Source organism: Drosophila hydei, unplaced genomic scaffold (assembly GCF_003285905.1).
Source record: "Drosophila hydei strain 15085-1641.00,03,60 unplaced genomic scaffold, DhydRS2 tig00000296-arrow-arrow-pilon, whole genome shotgun sequence".
Lineage (NCBI taxonomy): Eukaryota > Metazoa > Arthropoda > Insecta > Diptera > Drosophilidae > Drosophila > Drosophila hydei.
In genome coordinates, this window is record NW_022045705.1 from 456795 (window position 1) to 473408 (window position 16614).

Sequence of the window (16614 nt, forward strand, 5' to 3'; positions counted from 1 at the left end):
AAGCAATTACAGGCGAACGACTAAGTAAATTTTCAATTATACGAAAAGCGACTGCAGCTAGAAACACTAAAGCAAAAATTCAGCTGGCAAATGAAGAGAGGGGGAAGAAGAAGAAGAAAAAGTCGTCTTTAAGGTGAAAACTTTAAACGCTTTTTCTTGGCTTATCGCAAATGACAAATCTTAAAGTGCGCCCAGCACAAGCACAACGGCAATCAAGGCCCAAACAGCAAGAGGCCAGAACAGAAATAACAACTAGGCCAGATTAAACAAGTGAGTAGGTAATGTAAGCAGTCGCCCATAGCCGACTATAGCATACTCTGTTCTGTTGCATTTGACCTTAGCTGCACAGACTTTAAGCAAAGAGAGCCTAAGCTCAAGGACTCAGTCCCTGAGAGGTCTCAAATCTCATCAAGTTTGATGTGCAACCTATATACCCGGTTTCAGCTAGCGCTAACAGCTGTATAAATAGGTCAAATGGCCAAACATTGCCGAAAATGGGCAAAAATAGCGTAACGCTCCAATTTAACTGCAGTCGGTGTAAATGTTAACGAAATAATCGCACAGCGCCATCTAGCGTCGAGGGGGAGGGACGCGGGCGGAAGACCCACAGCACTTAGCTCCCCTTAGCTTAAAAGTAAAAACGAGCGAAGCAACTGCAAATAATCATGAGCATAAACATTGCCAGTCTCACCAAACGCACCTCGCCACCCTCCCACTCCCACGCCCTCCCCCTTCATGCTTTCATGTTGCTATGAAGGAGCTGTGGGTGGGTTGTCGCTAAGCTCAGACGACAGGCAAATAACAGGTAAATGTCTTTAGAAGGCAATTTGAGTATTCTTAAAGCTTTGAAATGAACTAGTTCTAAATATATGTTGTATATAGGATCTGTATGAGCAGTACTAAGCTTAAATATAACTAATCTGGAGCTTGAGTCTATACGTTAGTTCGAGTAAAAGCCTAGTCAATCGCAATACATAAGTTACTTTGCATCCCTGCTGTGTTTCAAGACAGAAATGTGGCCAGAAGTAGCAGAATTCCTTTCGACTATAGACAACTGTAATCTAGGTAGACTATGAGTTTGCGTAGCAGAAAACCCTATTACTGAGTGAGACGAATGTCTCCGACGTATGTTTGTTTGATAGAGCGGAGTTGTGAATAGATTGGGAAATGTCGAGGTATATCTATGGAGATCTGATATTGGAAGCATTCATGGAGTTCCGGCGGCCCATGGCGCTCGAGGAGGTGATTGAATATGTTGCTGAAATGACGGATAGACCTGTTCAAGAGGTACGTCTTAGTGTGGACAACACACTGACAGCTGCCTGGTTGCATGATTTTGTGAGGCGCGACGGTGAGCTATATTTTCTGGAATCGATTGTCAAGCCTGACGTTCAGGCAACCAAGAATACTAGATCCAAAGGCTCCGCTACGACGTTCGCTCACTTCACTGGTACCTTCGACACTTGCCGGGGCGGAAGGCGAATCAGGAAGCAGAGCAGCCGGCGTTGGTGATCAGAATATCTCTAGCATATCGATTGACCTCTTCCCACACATTCGGACTCAGAGGCGGGGTAGCGACACGTCCATTGTCTAAGCACAACAGCGACAACAACAACCGGATGAGATGCCAAACCATCCGATCCTACCTCCATGACATCGTTACTAATTGCGTGCTGTCCGCCGGTCTCTCTCTCTCTGACCTGGAAGGATATCTTAATTAAATTTCAACGTATTTTGAATAAATAAAATCCTGTCTATAACCAGTACATTATACGGGGTACTTCACATAGCCATAGCTGCCTCTACACTCGCCTAGTTCATGGTTCTACCCTAGCCCAAACGACCCAGAAGAGTAACCCGAGCAAATAGAATTGCGCCCAAAAATCGCTCAGCAAATCAGTGCAAATCAAAGAGTCCATTCAGATGGTGCCCTGTGGGGCCGATGCGAGGGTTGATCAGTTGGTTACAGCAAATGCCTGCGGCTTTCGACTAATGCAGCTCCTTTTGCTGCTCAGCCCAAACTGAGGTTTGTCCTGGCCCAGCGCCATCGCAACGATGCGCATTGTGCCCCTTTGGCCAGTGGCTCTCTCAAACAAAAGGACCCACTGACTAACTGACCAAAAAAGCAGCATTAACATCCGCAGTCGCAGTCGCAGTCGCAGTGGCAGTCGCAGTCGCAGTCGCAGCCGCATTTCGCTGCACGAAAAACAATCCAAGAAATCAGTCCAAAGCGTTCGCATTGAAATGTTGTTTTAATTGCGATTCACGATGAAACAGTTGTTTGTTTCCACCAGTGCGTCCCCAGCGGCAGTCGATGGACGGCGCATGTGTGGGCGTGGCCAGGCATGGGGGCAAAGGGGCGTCGTGCACACAGCAGTTGGGCACACACTTAGCCAAGGGCAGCAGAGCGCAGCCATTTGGCAAAAATGCTTTGCCATCGAGTGCAGGCAGCTGCGACTACATTCTAATGCCACAATCGACTAGCAGATACCCTGTAAAAAACAATTAACACATGCATTTCATTGAGCCATGGCTAAATTTGGACTTCTAGCTGCAAATTCATTGCTATACTTCAATAACTATATGTGATCGACTGGCGGATACCCTGTAAAAGAAAACTCATACACTAATTTCCTTATGGCATGTCTCAATTTAACCTTTTGACTGCAATTTCCTTTTGAAAACGTGAAAAGTTCAATCTGATCGACCAGCAGATACCCTGTAAAAGAAAACTAATACACTAATTTCCATATGGCATGTCTCAATTTAACCTTTTGACTGCAATTTCCTTTTGAAAATGTGAAAAGTTCAATCTGATCGACCAGCAGATACCCTGTAAAAGAAAACTAATACACTAATTTCCATATGGCATGTCTCAATTTAACCTTTTGACTGCAATTTCCTTTTGAAAACGTGAAAACTTCAATCTGATCGACCGGGAGATACCCTGTAAAAGAAAACTCATACACTAATTTCCATATGGCATGTCTCAATTTAACCTTTTGACTGCAATTTCCTTTTGAAAACGTGAAAAGTTCAATCTGATCGACCAGCAGATACCCTGTAAAAGCCAATTATTCCATTAATTTCAATATTCTGTCTTCATTTTGACTTAATTGAAAAATTATTACAATACTACAGTTACTTCGCAATGCTGCACTAATAGATACCCTGTAATCTATATAGATACCAATGAATCAATAATAAAGATATTAAACTGTGCTGGGCTTTTTGTTATAAGCAACTTTGAGCACTGATCGGCTATTAAATACCCTGTATAAAGCGACAAGTTGGACAAAATTAAAGTCTAACAATGCAGAAGCTGCGAGTTGAGGTGGGTAATATGTACCTATCGATATCGATGCTTATCTTATAGTCTTCAAGAGGAAGCTTGAATGATAAAGAGAAGCATGCATCTATCATATGTAAAAGCTTATATGAAGTAAGCAGCTTTCACATGTTGCACACAAGCCATATATACCCTACATTCCGATTCCCTGCTTACAGGGTATACACATTTAGACTCACTGACAAAAACAATACAAGTGATGAGCTTTAAGCTCAAGTTTAGGTATTTTTCGAAATCGAATTCGAAGCAGAAACCTAATCTGTAGAAAATTTAAATTTTCCCTCGACTAATCAGTTGAGACAAACGACGCAGTCGAATCGCTATGCCCGATTTGTATAGTGTATCAAATAGCAAAATTGACGGCATCATTTGTAGGCCCCAAATACGCGGCGTTTGCTTTTCAAATTCCCACTCAAATTCAGTTTCAGATTTTTGATTCTATTTCTGTTTCTATTTGCATTTCTGACTCGGATTCCGTTTGTGATTTGGATTGGGCCATTTGAATTTGCTTTTCGATTGTTAAGCGCATCGCATCGCATTAGTAGATACCCTGTAGTAGCTTGCAGCACACTAGACTGGGCTATGCTCAATCTTAAGCATTCACATGTGCGAATAGTCGCATATACCCGTACATGAATTTATATAGGGTAGATGGCTGCCACGTGAGACGTTTCGAATCTCAAACTACGCTTTAAACAGCCCTCAGAAAGGTTAAATTTAGACAAAGATTTCACGAATTCAAATCTTCGACAGCAAAATCAAGAATCGATAAATATCGAATTTGAGGTATGCAATACTAGACAATTTACAGGGTATATTTAAGTTAATACTAAGTGACATAACTGGTATATCAATTATATATATGTTTATATATAAAATATGTCATTGAAACATGTTATTCTTAATCATAAAACATTATTTAATAATTACAGGGTATACATAGCTTTTATATGCTTATTTAGCATTGTTTCTTAGAGTAGTTTTTCTTATAGGTAACCAAGGAACAGTTATAATATATTACAAAAATAAAGAAGTTTGTTATAAATTATTACAGGGTATGTTCTCTCTCTGTCTCTCTCTCTCTATCTTTCTCATTCTCTTTCTAGTACAGTCTAGCTGACTTTCTTAACAAAAGCAATTAGCAAATGTAGAAAAATTATTACAAATGGATGCGAATAACATACCCTAAAGAGGCGAGTTTTATTACAGGGTATATGGCTTGAGCAACTGCTGATTGCTGGGTCTGTTGGGAGTTGGTGCAACAGCGTTTGGGGAGCAGGAAGGAAGTCGACCAAATGTGGGCAACTGCAATGGGAGCATTAAAAATGCATTCGCTTCGATTGCCTCCAATACTAGACCAAACTATAATAACAGGGGCAACAGCTCTAAACAAAAGAGAATGTCCCATATGAGTGTAGACACACAGAGAAACGACTACACGCCTATGGAGATCGGAGCTATGGAAGAAAACCAGTCAGAGGGAGAAGAGATACATTTTTTGATACCCTGTTTAGGGCTTTCAAAGCCCAAATTAACGAATCAAAAGGATACGTAGAACTACTCACACTCGCGATCAGTTGTTCGACCTGTAAAGACGTGAATTCGAACAGCCTTCGCTTAAGCTCTACTGCTGCAGAGTTCTAAAAATAGAACTTTGCGGTGCATTCTTTAACGCAACAGCAACAAAAACCTCACACGCAGCGTTTTCTTATCGCTTATCAATGACCTCGCTGTAGCTGCAGCTGCAAAGGTAAATGCAGAAATGCAAGCCCAGCTTAACGTTGTGATGGCAAATAGGCAAGCCTCCATCATGCCAATTAACTCGAAAATAGATATCGCCTCCGTGCAAGGCATCAATAACAACAAAAACACCAAACGTAAACAGCCAAACTCGCCAAAAACTATCAAGAAAAGGCTCATCTTCGACGAACCAAGCACCAGCAATGCAGCATTAATATCAGAAAATCGATTTTCACTGCTCGTAGAAGAAGATGAAGACCACAGCGAATTACCTGTAGCTCCAGAAGCCCCAGTATTAACCGATCAGCAAACTACACCGAAGCCTCGTCCGCCCCCCATATGGTGTCCAAACATCAAGTCTGTTGCCTTGCTTCAACAGATAATAGACAAAGTTATTGATGCAAAGTCATACGTAATTAAGCCAAAGAAGAATAACATAGGTGTATAAAAAGTAAAGTACCTTGGTATCACTCTTGACAGAAGGCTGACTTTTAAGGCGCACATAAGTCAAGTAACCTCTAAATGCAAAAACAAACTAAAAACCCTCGACTGGATGCTGAGAGCTTCAAGCAAGCTGTCTTACAGCAGCAAGGCCGCCATCTACAAGGCAATAGTTGTCCCAACCTTCGCATATGGTATCTCTCTATGGGGCTCCTCGGCGAAGACTTCAAGGAACAAAATTCAGATCCTGGAAAATAAAGCGCTACGCAGATGGACTGGAGCCAGCTGGTTTGTAAGAAACTCAGTCTTACATAGGGATTTAGCAATTCCCACAGTTGCTGAACTCATTGGGCGACACAGTTCAAGATACGCGGACAGACTTGCAGCGCATTCTAACCATCTCGCAAGCAACCTGGCTATAAACAACAATAGGCGAAGACTTAAGAGATTGCATCCTCTAGATAATATTAGAACTAGTCAAGATAGTAGTAATTATTAACATATCTGCCCTCTCACTAGATAAGGTTTAGAGCTAAATGCGCTATAGAGTCTAAGACAATACGCCGCAACAAAATAAAAAAAAATAAAAATAAAAATCTTTAAAACTGCCCAGAACTCCTAAACAAATCTAATCTTTCCTGGGGATGACAGGATTTTACAGAAAATTCGTTAGGGATTACGCAAAAATAGCATGACCTATGTCAAGCTACATAAGGAGAAATCAAATACTCAACCATAGAGAAAGAACTCCGAGCCATTGTATGGACCGCGAAATACTTTCGAACGTACGTTTAGGGTAAGGAATTTGATATTGAGAGTGATCAGCAGCCATTAAAATGGCTGATGGCCAAATATACGGCCCAAGACTACAACGATGGCTTATTGGCCTAGGAGAATACAACTTCCACATGGAGTACATAAAAGGAAAAAATAACAACAGTATCAGAGAAGACGAAATAAACTTAAAGGAGACCGAATCGACGGACGAAGACGTCCAAGCAATCCACTCTCAAGAGGACCAGGGCTTCGATATACCCATTCTAGATACAGTAGTTAACAGGTTCAAAGTACAACTCATTTTTGCCGAAGGAAAACCCGAAACCCTTGTGCAGGTGTTCCTTAAAAATAGAATTTACATTAGCAAAAAAAGATCTAGAAGACACTCAAGCACTAAATATTCTGCGACGGCAAATAACAACGGAAAATATAGGAGTTTTCCCACACACTTTACGCTTCTAATCCAAGGACAAAATACGTAAAATGCACAAGGTTCGCTAGAGAAGATGGGTTGCACAGCCAAATAGCCTTGTTTCATAAAAATGAGCTTGGGCATTGCGGGATCAAGCTCGAAATCGATCACCCCAATCTCAAAACTCATATTCACAGAATTATAAACAGCTGCGACGTCTGTAACGGTGGGAAATACGACAGGAAACGGGTCAGAAACCTTCTTAGCAATCGCTTAAATTAACAAAATAATAGAGCCAAACCAGGCATTGCTATGCACTGAGTTAACTTTGTACATTTAGACATAAGATTCAACTAAACTTAAAACATAAAATACCCTGTGATTTAATCCTTTTGCGCAACTGTTGATTGCTGGGACTGTTGGGAGTTGGTGCAACAGCGTTTGGGGAGCAGGAAAAGGAAGTCGAACGATTGTCCACAGCTGCAATGGGAGCATTAAAAATGCATTCGCATCGATTGCCTCCACAGCCACCCCCCACACCCCCTTCGCTCTTCGCTTCCTGCATCGGATGGGCAGCGGTCAGCAGCTGCGCCTGTTTATCCTGCTTGACTGTTCCCAAGGCGCGCGCGCTCGTTGCGAACGTTGAACGTGAGCAAATTGCGTTAAGTTCTCTTTATGAGCAGCTCGTTATCAACTGCGTCCCCTGCTACTGCTCCTGCTTCTCACTCGTTTCCTACTTTGCCTCACCTGCTCTACGAGAGGCACCTCGTGCTCCTTTTCCTCTACCTTCAACTCCTCCCTCATCAGCTTGTTTGCCCTGTGCTCCTTCTGCTGCAATTACTGCTCCTCATTTTCTTCTTCCTCTCTCTTCGCTTCCTTCTGCTCCTGAGTCTGCCCTTCTTAATCCTATCCCTGCTACTGCTGCTCTGCCTTTTGCTCCTGCCTCTCCTTCTGCTGTTGCTCCTTCTGCTTCGGCTTCCTCCACTGTCTCTACTCCTGGTTGCATCTTTCTGTTAACATTTCATCTCTTCCCAGTTGCTCCCTCCATCTGTTTAACGCCTGCCTCGTCTGGCCTCGCCGGCTGCTTTACGGAAACGATTGTGGGAGCCGCTGCCAAATTGTTTGCTCGCCGCCAGCAGCGCCGAGGAGCCAGCGACCTCATCTTTCTCGGGCAGATGCGCCACATGCAGTATGTCCCAGAGCAGCTTGCCGCTCTCCTGCGACTGCAGCAACTCGGCGAGCTCCGTCTGGCTGAGCTGCAGCAATTGTCGCAAGCTGCCGCCCTTCCGCAGCAGTCCGTGAACATTGCGCGTGTGGACGCCCGGCAGACGCAACAGAAAATCATGGACGGCATTGTTATACTGCAGCTGTTCGCCCGGCGCAGGGCCAGCCTCGTCGCTGCCCAGTGCGGCGGCCACCTGGGCATCCGGCTCCTCTTTGCCCAGCTTCAGCTCCTCGAACAGCTGGGCCGTCGCATACGGACTGGGCGACCAGATCAGGCGCAAGCGCGGAAAGTGCAGCGTGAGCAACTGCAGCTTCTGCATGATGTCCGCGTTCGTCGCCGTCGTCTGCTGGGAGAGCATGAACTTGCCCTGCAAGTGGAACGGACGATTCTGGTCGAACTCGATCAGCAGTATGGGCTTGGCATAGTAGCGCTGCATTTGCACACACTGGTTGTAGAGCCGGCCCGAGTTGAGTGAGCCGATTAGATCCGATATCGATTTACGCTCCACACACATCTCCGGCGTCAGAATGTAGTCGCCGATGGTGATTGTCACCGGCACCACCTCCAGCCCGCGGCGATGGATTAGGCACGGCAGATCGGAGCGAAACTCGCGCATGTCCACAATTATTTTGGGCGTGATCCGTGCACTGGCCAGCGCCACGCCCGTCGCGGCGCCTTGACGTGTCCGCGCGTTCGTCGGCTCCTCGTCGTCGTAGCTCTTGTAGAGGACAAAGGCTTCGTCCGTCTTGCCGTCCTGATACTCGGGTATCACCATTTTCTGTAAAAATAGACGAAGCCTGAGATGAGTTAGGTTCAATGCAATGCCAGACTAGCAGATACCCTGTCAGCCCTGCAGCCTACGTCGGATCTATATCAACTCGAATCAAATGCAGAGACATTCTAAATCAAGAGAAAACACCTTCGCTCTTCTATGCGACTTTCATAAACTCAACTAGGTACAGCGGGACTTATCATCTGCGACTCCCACGACTTATATGAAGCGCAGAAGAAACTTGCCTGGTTAAACGTATTTCTAAGCATCGCCTCTCCATGCGCTTCTCATAAATTCAAACTTCTGTGGAGTAGCGCATAAAGCTAAGACAGTGCTCCTGCTATCTCACTCTCTGCTAGTCTAGCTCTCTCTCTCTCTCTTTCTACAACTCTTGCTGCTTTTCAAACGAGCGCCCCTCTTGGCGATTCTCATCTCTTTATAAAGCAACTTGCGCGCTTGCTTCTCTTGACAATCTTACTCTGCCTTTAATCCTACATTAATATCTAGCATTTAAGCTTTCGCCCGCCTCCCTATGCGCTTCTCATTAGCTCAATATTTAAATTTCATGTTATAAAGCTCAACTCTTGCTCCCTCTCTCTCCCTTCTTCCGTCTCTGCTCTCCGTCTCTCTCTTTCACTCACACTCTTCGTTTCGATGATTAGCTCGAAGGCGGACTTCTCGCGACGCAAGCTGGTCAAATAGGATTGCTCCTCGACGGTGCGCGCATGGATTAGGAAATAGATTTTCATGCGCTCATCGGGCGGCAGGCGACGTCGCGCCTCAAAGACCTCCAGCTGCCGTATGGCCGTCACATTCGTATTGTACATGATCACGTAGTGCGGCTGGAGCTGCTCGAGCATATGCTCCAAGGCCATGGAGCCCTCGCGCTCCGTCTTGAACGTCTGCAGGCAAATGCAGGGCTGTCTGTGGGCGGCCAGAGCCGCGGACACATCAAACTGCTCCAGTTCGGGTATTATCTCGAAGATCGAGGCATTCGGATCGGGATCGTTGGGCATGGCCTGGGTCATGGTGAGCATGTAGCTCTCCTCGAACAGCTGCTGCTGCAACTGAGCCTCCACATCCGTTTCGCTCAGCAGCTGCGAGAGTTCGTCCAGCGCCGCCGCCGCCGGCGGAGGTGGAGCAGCAGGAGCAGCCATCGGTTCCGCCTTAACAGCTGCCTCAGTTGCCGACTCCGCCATAGCTGGGCCTTGACTCTGTTTGGCAAACTCATCGCTCAGCTTGCCAACGTGCACCTCGTGCCGCAACGCCTGCTGCAGCAGATAGCGTGCGCTGCCTTGGGTCAGATACTGCTTCAGCTGGTAGCAGGCGCGCGAGTCCTGGCAGAGTATCAGCACCTTGGGCGGCTCCAGATGATTGGCGCCTCGACGACGACTCATATCGCCAGGTATATCCTGTGTGAGGAGCTCGCTAAGTGCCTGCCACTTGGGACACGGTTCCGGCTCGAATTCTAAGCGAAAAAATGCAAAGTTCAAAATTTTCTTGTGCCACGATTTCTAGGCAACGAGCTCACCATTTTGCCCATTGTAGACGCGCTGCTTGGACAGCACGAATATCTGCTCGGCGGCATCCATGAGCGTCCACCCAGAGTTGCTAATGGCGTACTCAGTGCTGCGATAGCGTTTGATCAACGCGTACGAGCTGACTGCATCGTGGTACATCGTGGATCTGGGAAGTAGAAACAATGTTAAGAGCGTCCAACTGATTGATCGATATTCATCCCATCTCAGTCCACTCACATCATAAGACTGCGCAGTATTTTGAGATCGGCCACGATGAGTTTGGTTTGCGAATTGAGCTGATGCCAAATGCAATCGAGCTGGGCTTGGAGAATTTTGTGGAATTTCTTGGTAACACAATTCTCCACGGTGACCGCTTCCATGTCGACGGTGCGATTGATGCGCTTGATCTCGCGCACCAGAAAGTTCATAATGTCCAGAATGTGCGATTGGATGGAGCTCATCCGTGTGCTGAGAGGCACATGCAGCTCGATGGTTTGCGCCTGCCACGGATGCAGCGCAGCACGCACTGTGGCATGGAATCGCGGCCAGATATATAGCTGCTTGACAAACAGATTGCGCATGGTGCGCTCGATGTGCGAGTAGCCAATGGTGAAGGCTTCCGGGCTGCAGGAGAAGGCCTTGATGAAGCCCGTCTTGTTGCGCTGGCGATAGAGACGCAAAGCGAACGCCTCCTGGCAGCTCTCGATGATGCTGTGAGCGCGCATCACAATGATGCCCGTTATGAGCTCAATGGGTATGCGTTGCTTGAGCAGATCAACAACCAGAATCCGTGTGGATATAAACTGAATGCCGCCCTCCAGGTAAACGCGTTCACTGCAAGCGACAGAGACGCGTTAGCAATAGTTGATTAGAGTGGTGCGCCACCTACCGTTCGGTAGCCGTGTTGGCTACCTCGTGCACATATTTGCTATCCAGCTTTGACTTGTAGTACTGTTCCTCCCAGTCCGCGCTGTTGATAACCAGCAGCAAATTGCCCGCGTCGCTGTAGACCTTCAGGATGTGCAGCAGCACGCGCTCATAGCTCAGGCCTCTGCAAAGCAGTGGAATGGATTAGTTAGGAATTGAAGTGGGGTCTGCTCACAGCTTACTTGGCAGCCACGAGCAGGCCATCAGCGTGCACCGTATCGAGGAACATTTGTTTCTCATATTCCAGCAGCTGGACATCTTTGCGCATGAGATATTCCTCTGCCGTGACCAGGTTGGCTAAGTCCTCATCCTCCATATTATCGATGGTCTCGGGCAGTGTAGGGACCGCTGCCGGTTCATCTGCTTCAGTGGCCTGCACTTCAGTTGCCTCCGACATGGCGCAATAATTTCGCAACTTAACAAAACAAGGTTACCGCAGCCGGCATTTGCCGATCGAAAATGCATGCAATGCAACAGCTTTAATTACAGTTATATAGGCGTCTATTGAGGCCCACACACGATATTTGTTGCTTGACGATAGTTTCGGAATATGATTATTTTTAGTAGTTTTCTATTCTTTATAATTATTTGAAAGTTACACTTAATCAACAATTATTTTTGAAATTTGATTATTAAGACTTATTGAGTTATAATAGTAATATTACTATTTTTAGTTAAATTCTAGGCAACATCGATACTCACATTATAAATGAAATATCGATATATGTGGACAATCGGGGCGCCAAGCACGTGTGCCCGGCATTCCATGCAATTCGGATTTGTCTGCGTTTTAAACGAGTCAGATATTATATTTAATTGATGACATTTCTTAAAAAAAAAATTGCTTAAAAATGGACAGCAAGCTATCAGCGTATGCCGCCTACGGCGTATCGCCCAAGCGAAGAACGCAACAAGAGCCAAAGAAGACAGTAAAGCGCTTAGCAAAGAAGACAATCGGAAAGGCAGCAAAGAAGGTACAAAATAGTGCAGTAAATGTGAAAAAGAGTGACGGTATGCCGAGCAAACAATCAAACGGCAAGCGTCAGAAATTAAAGGCCAACAAAATGAGCAGCTCGGACACTTGCGAGAATAGCAGCGACTTGAGCTATAACTCGCGCAATATCAGTGGCAACAACAGCAGCTTAACCATGAGTGATGGCAGCTATTTGAGCAACGGTGGGAGCAACAGTGGCTCCGAAAATAATAGTGATAGCAGTAATTGCGACGCCACCGCCAGCAGCGTCTCCCACAGCTCCAACTACGAAAGTATTGACGAACAGGACGGGGCGGAGGGCAGCAGCGACGACGAGTATAATAGCGACAGCGACAACTATGGCAGCCAGAGCGAGAACGACTCTAACGGTAATAGCAGCGGGAGCGAGTACGAAAGCAATGACAGCGCACATAACGGTGAAACGCAAAGCGACGATTACTTTAGCGAGGAGTACACGCTGAGCAGTAGCAGCGGCAGCAGCAGCAACAGCCAGATTACAACAATGCCGCAAGCCGTGCGAAAAGCAGGCAAAAGCCTTGATATGAACAACAACAACAATAAGCCAACTGCAGCCAAGCAGCAAACACGTGACAAAAAGCAGCCGGTGAAACAGGAGCAAAAAGCCAAGGCGGATGGGAAAAGTGCAAATAAAGCGCCCTCGTGTCCGCTGCCGCGTCGTCCCATCCAGACGATGATCCAATCGTGTCCGCTGCCCAGCAAGGCCGCGCCTGCCAAACCGATACCAAGCACTAGCCGCTTGAGCAGCAGAGAATCGCTGACCAAGACCAAAGCCAAATCGTGTCGCCTCTCCAGCGCTCCGGCTCTCAAAATGGCCAACAAAATGGCGGCCGCAGAGAAAAAGTCGCGCAAGAGCAGCAACGAAACGCAACTGCAGACTGGCATGGAGAAGCCACGTGGTCCGGTGCATCAGATGAACAGCATCGAGGAGGGCAAGCGCATGCTGCACTGGCTCATCAATCCGATGACATCGGATTGTTTCTTCGAACAGTATTGGGAGCGCAACGCGTGCCAGGTGAAGCGCAAGCAGCCCAATTATTTCGAGCAATTGATCTCGTTCAAGATGATCGACGAGATGCTCATTAACCACCACTTGGAGTTCACCACCAACATCGATGTGACCAGCTATAAGAAGGGCGTGCGCCAGACTCTGAATCCCGACGGACGAGCAATGCCGCCAACCGTTTGGGGCTTTTATGGCGAAGGCTGCAGCATCCGGATACTGAATCCCAGCAGCTACTTGTGCAAGCTGCGCCAGCTGTGCTCCATGATGCAGGAGTTCTTTCACTGTTTGGTCGGTGCCAATGTCTATTTGACGCCGCCGAACAGTCAGGGATTCGCGCCGCACTACGACGACATCGAGGCCTTTGTGCTGCAGGTGGAGGGCCGCAAGCGCTGGCGCTTGTATGCCCCGCCGCAGTCAACGGACGTGCTGGCGCGCACCTCGTCCGGCAATTACAAGCAAGAGGAGTTGGGCCAGCCGCTGTTCGATGCTGTCCTCGAGCCGGGCGACATACTCTACTTTCCACGCGGCACCGTCCACCAGGCCGTCACCGAGCAGAAGCAGCATTCGCTGCACATCACGCTCAGCGTCTACCAGCAGCAGGCCTATGCCAATCTGCTGGAGGTGCTGATGCCCAGTGTCATGGAGCGTGCCATCAAGCACCACTTGACGCTGCGCCGCGGTCTGCCGCTGCACATCTGGCAGCATCTCGGCCTGGCCAATGGCGGCCAACAGAGCGAACTGCGCAACCAGCTCTTGGAGAACACCAAGCGACTCGTGCAGCAGTATCTGGTGCCCAGCGATGCCCAGATCGATTCCGCTGTCGACCAGCTGGCCAAGCGCTTCCAGCACGAGGCATTGCCGCCGTGCCTCAAGCCCGAGGAGCATGTGCGCACAGTCTTCGGCTCGCGCAGCGAAACGGATGCGAGCGGCCAATGCCTGTGCGACTACGAGCTGACGGAGCGGACGAGCGTCCGCCTGCTGCGCGCCAACATCCTGCGCCTGGTCGCCGATGGCTCCAGCCTGCGCGTCTACTACTATGTGGACAATGCACTCGAGTATTGCAAATACGAAGCCAACTTCATGGAGATTCAGCCCTCGGAGGCGCCCGCCGTCGAGGCCTTGATGACCAGCTATCCGGCGTACATGAAAGTTGCCAAGCTGCCGCTGCGCAGCGCCGACCGCCGCATCGAGGTGGCCACGGCGCTCTGGGAGCGCGGACTTCTCATGACCGAGAAGCCCTTCAAGTAGATCCAGCTGCACCTTTATCTATAGCTATATCTTTATATATGTTTACCGTTATGTTTATATTTAGTTTTTTTTTTGTAATTTGTGCGCACTCCAAAGACTTGGGCTTTGGCTTGCGCATAAAGTTAGGACTGTAACATACCCTGTAATACGCCATGTTAAGATGCACTGTTTGTCATGCACACTAACTTACCCTGTAATACAACACGTTTATTCACTATAACACATACTGTGGCATACCCTATAATTCACCGGATAAATCGTAAAAACTAGTTCCTTGTTAGCCATGCCGTCATACATATTAACATACCCTGTAATTCCCCAATCTAAACAAACACTGGCATACCCTGTAAAACTTCAAGTTAATCAATCAAACTTTGTCCCATTTTACCCAATATAAATATATAACATACCCTGTAATTCGTAAGAAATGCCCTACGGTGCTAGTCGTTTTTAACAAATATACGCACTTGATTTTTAGCAATAATATAAGACTTAACATATAGCTACACATCAAAATATCTTTTAAAATGTACCCAACAAGAATCGAGAATAAAATATTTTATATAGAAATGTTTCCGATTGATAGGTATAAGGATATATACATATATAGATCTCACTAAACCTATATCATCTATAACTTTAAGGACTTTAAAAGCAGTACAGTATTTGTTGTTGTATTATAAGTCTAAAGCTGTTCTTATACCTCCTATTCACGCAGTATAAGCACTTCGGACTTATACGAGTATCTTATAACAGGCGATGAAACTAAGGAACTGATTCAAAAGACAAACTTAAAATGAAACATTTACAATATAAGAAAACGGACTTTAATGCAGTACACATGGATATACATATCTGACTTATTTACTACATACATACATATACTCAAATATATATATATATGTATGTAAAAGAATAGAAAAGGAAACTGGAAATGCATCGCGATTTAAGCGCTGCGAATTCTTCTGCGCTCGCGATACAGGCTCTCCTTTTGTACTAGAAAAGAGAAATGATGGTTAATAGTTGCGCAGATGGTATAATGTTAAAGTGTACGCCACTCACTGTACGGATCGAAGCGAACCAGCTCTATTTTATCTGCGAGCCGCTCACGAAACAGGTTGAACTGATGGCCGCTGACCACGCTCTCCATGAGCACCATGATGCGTCTGTTAATTGAGAAAATTCTCTATTAGCGAAAACTGAAGATGTTAAATAATACTTTTTTACTTACTTGCTCTTGACTTTCTTGAATAGAACTTCTGTCAGCCTCATTTTTGTTAGGATTGAGCGAATTTAATAATTTATTTTGGGTAACACCTGAAAATTATTGTGCAAGCCGAAAGCAGAAAAAGTCCTAAAAAACGGCATAAACAGCTGATCGCTCATACATGTCATTGAGCTATCGACTGTTGTGTTGCCAAACAGCGCGCGCAATTTGAAACGAACTGTATTTAGCTATTTGTTCAATGTTTATTGTTAACGTTAATGTTTATTATAAATATTCAAACGATATAAATTAATCTCTCACTAGTTCCTCACTTTCTTCAACAAACTCAATTGTTGTGCATCCGGCAGCGGAAGGCGCGCAAATAAAATACCAGAGTTGCTATTCATCTACACATATCGCTTAACTATCGATTGTAGTGCAATCGTAGTGTAGTGCTGCGCGCCTAATTTAAAATTAGTTGATTTTTATTAAATATTTATGTAATGCTTACATTTATATCTTCTTTTTTATTGCTTTTGTTACTTTAAGGCAATATTTGCTTTTAATTCGCCTTTAACCTTTGATTGTAATTATATCGTGTACACGTTGGTATATAAAAAGTGCTAAAAAATGCCATATGCAACTAAAACTTCACTAATCACACACACGTTATTATCGATTATTATACTTGCGCCCAGCGCGCGCAATTTAAAATTTATTGACATGAGTATTATATGTCTTTGTTTGCTTTGTATTTACCTTGAGCTGACACTGAAATAGACTTAACCTTCTGCAAATATATAAGTCATGTACACGCTCGCGTGTCCCTGAAGCCAACGCAAAGCAATGCTTAATCCACTTACGTTTTTTTTTAAATAAGCATATATTTAAAGCAATGCAAACAACAGACTGTGTCTGGGCCCATGCTCTAACGTCACCCCTACCCCTGCCCCTACTCAGGCTGTGGCTCACGATCTG

The 16614-nt window shown here is 45.9% G+C and overlaps 4 protein-coding genes across 4 annotated transcripts; 2 read left to right on the forward strand and 2 right to left on the reverse strand.

The window, feature by feature from the left end:
* Positions 1-1084: 1084 nt before the first annotated feature.
* LOC111604910 lies at positions 1085-1708 on the forward strand. Its single transcript, XM_023323156.2, has one exon. The coding sequence runs from the start codon at positions 1168-1170 to the stop codon at positions 1510-1512; it is 345 nt and encodes a 114-aa protein (XP_023178924.1). The 5' UTR covers positions 1085-1167; the 3' UTR covers positions 1513-1708.
* Positions 1709-5996: 4288 nt separating this feature from the next.
* Positions 5997-11727, reverse strand: LOC111599954 (DNA repair endonuclease XPF). The gene is made up of 6 exons (XM_023319883.2): positions 11346-11727; positions 11126-11287; positions 10474-11070; positions 10248-10402; positions 9358-10184; positions 5997-8722 (listed from the first exon to the last, which is right to left on the reverse strand). The coding sequence occupies exons 1-6, from the start codon at positions 11558-11560 to the stop codon at positions 7772-7774; spliced, it is 2907 nt and encodes a 968-aa protein (XP_023175651.2). The 5' UTR covers positions 11561-11727; the 3' UTR covers positions 5997-7771.
* Positions 11728-11895: 168 nt separating this feature from the next.
* LOC111591852 (bifunctional lysine-specific demethylase and histidyl-hydroxylase NO66) lies at positions 11896-14999 on the forward strand. The gene has a single exon (XM_023307787.2). It carries the CDS (start codon positions 12015-12017, stop codon positions 14427-14429), a length of 2415 nt encoding a protein of 804 aa, XP_023163555.2. The 5' UTR covers positions 11896-12014; the 3' UTR covers positions 14430-14999.
* A 227-nt stretch (positions 15000-15226) lies between these two features.
* On the reverse strand, positions 15227-15783 carry LOC111605594 (39S ribosomal protein L33, mitochondrial). The gene is made up of 3 exons (XM_023324203.2): positions 15661-15783; positions 15492-15595; positions 15227-15425 (listed from the first exon to the last, which is right to left on the reverse strand). The coding sequence occupies exons 1-3, from the start codon at positions 15699-15701 to the stop codon at positions 15376-15378; spliced, it is 195 nt and encodes a 64-aa protein (XP_023179971.1). The 5' UTR covers positions 15702-15783; the 3' UTR covers positions 15227-15375.
* Positions 15784-16614: the final 831 nt, after the last annotated feature.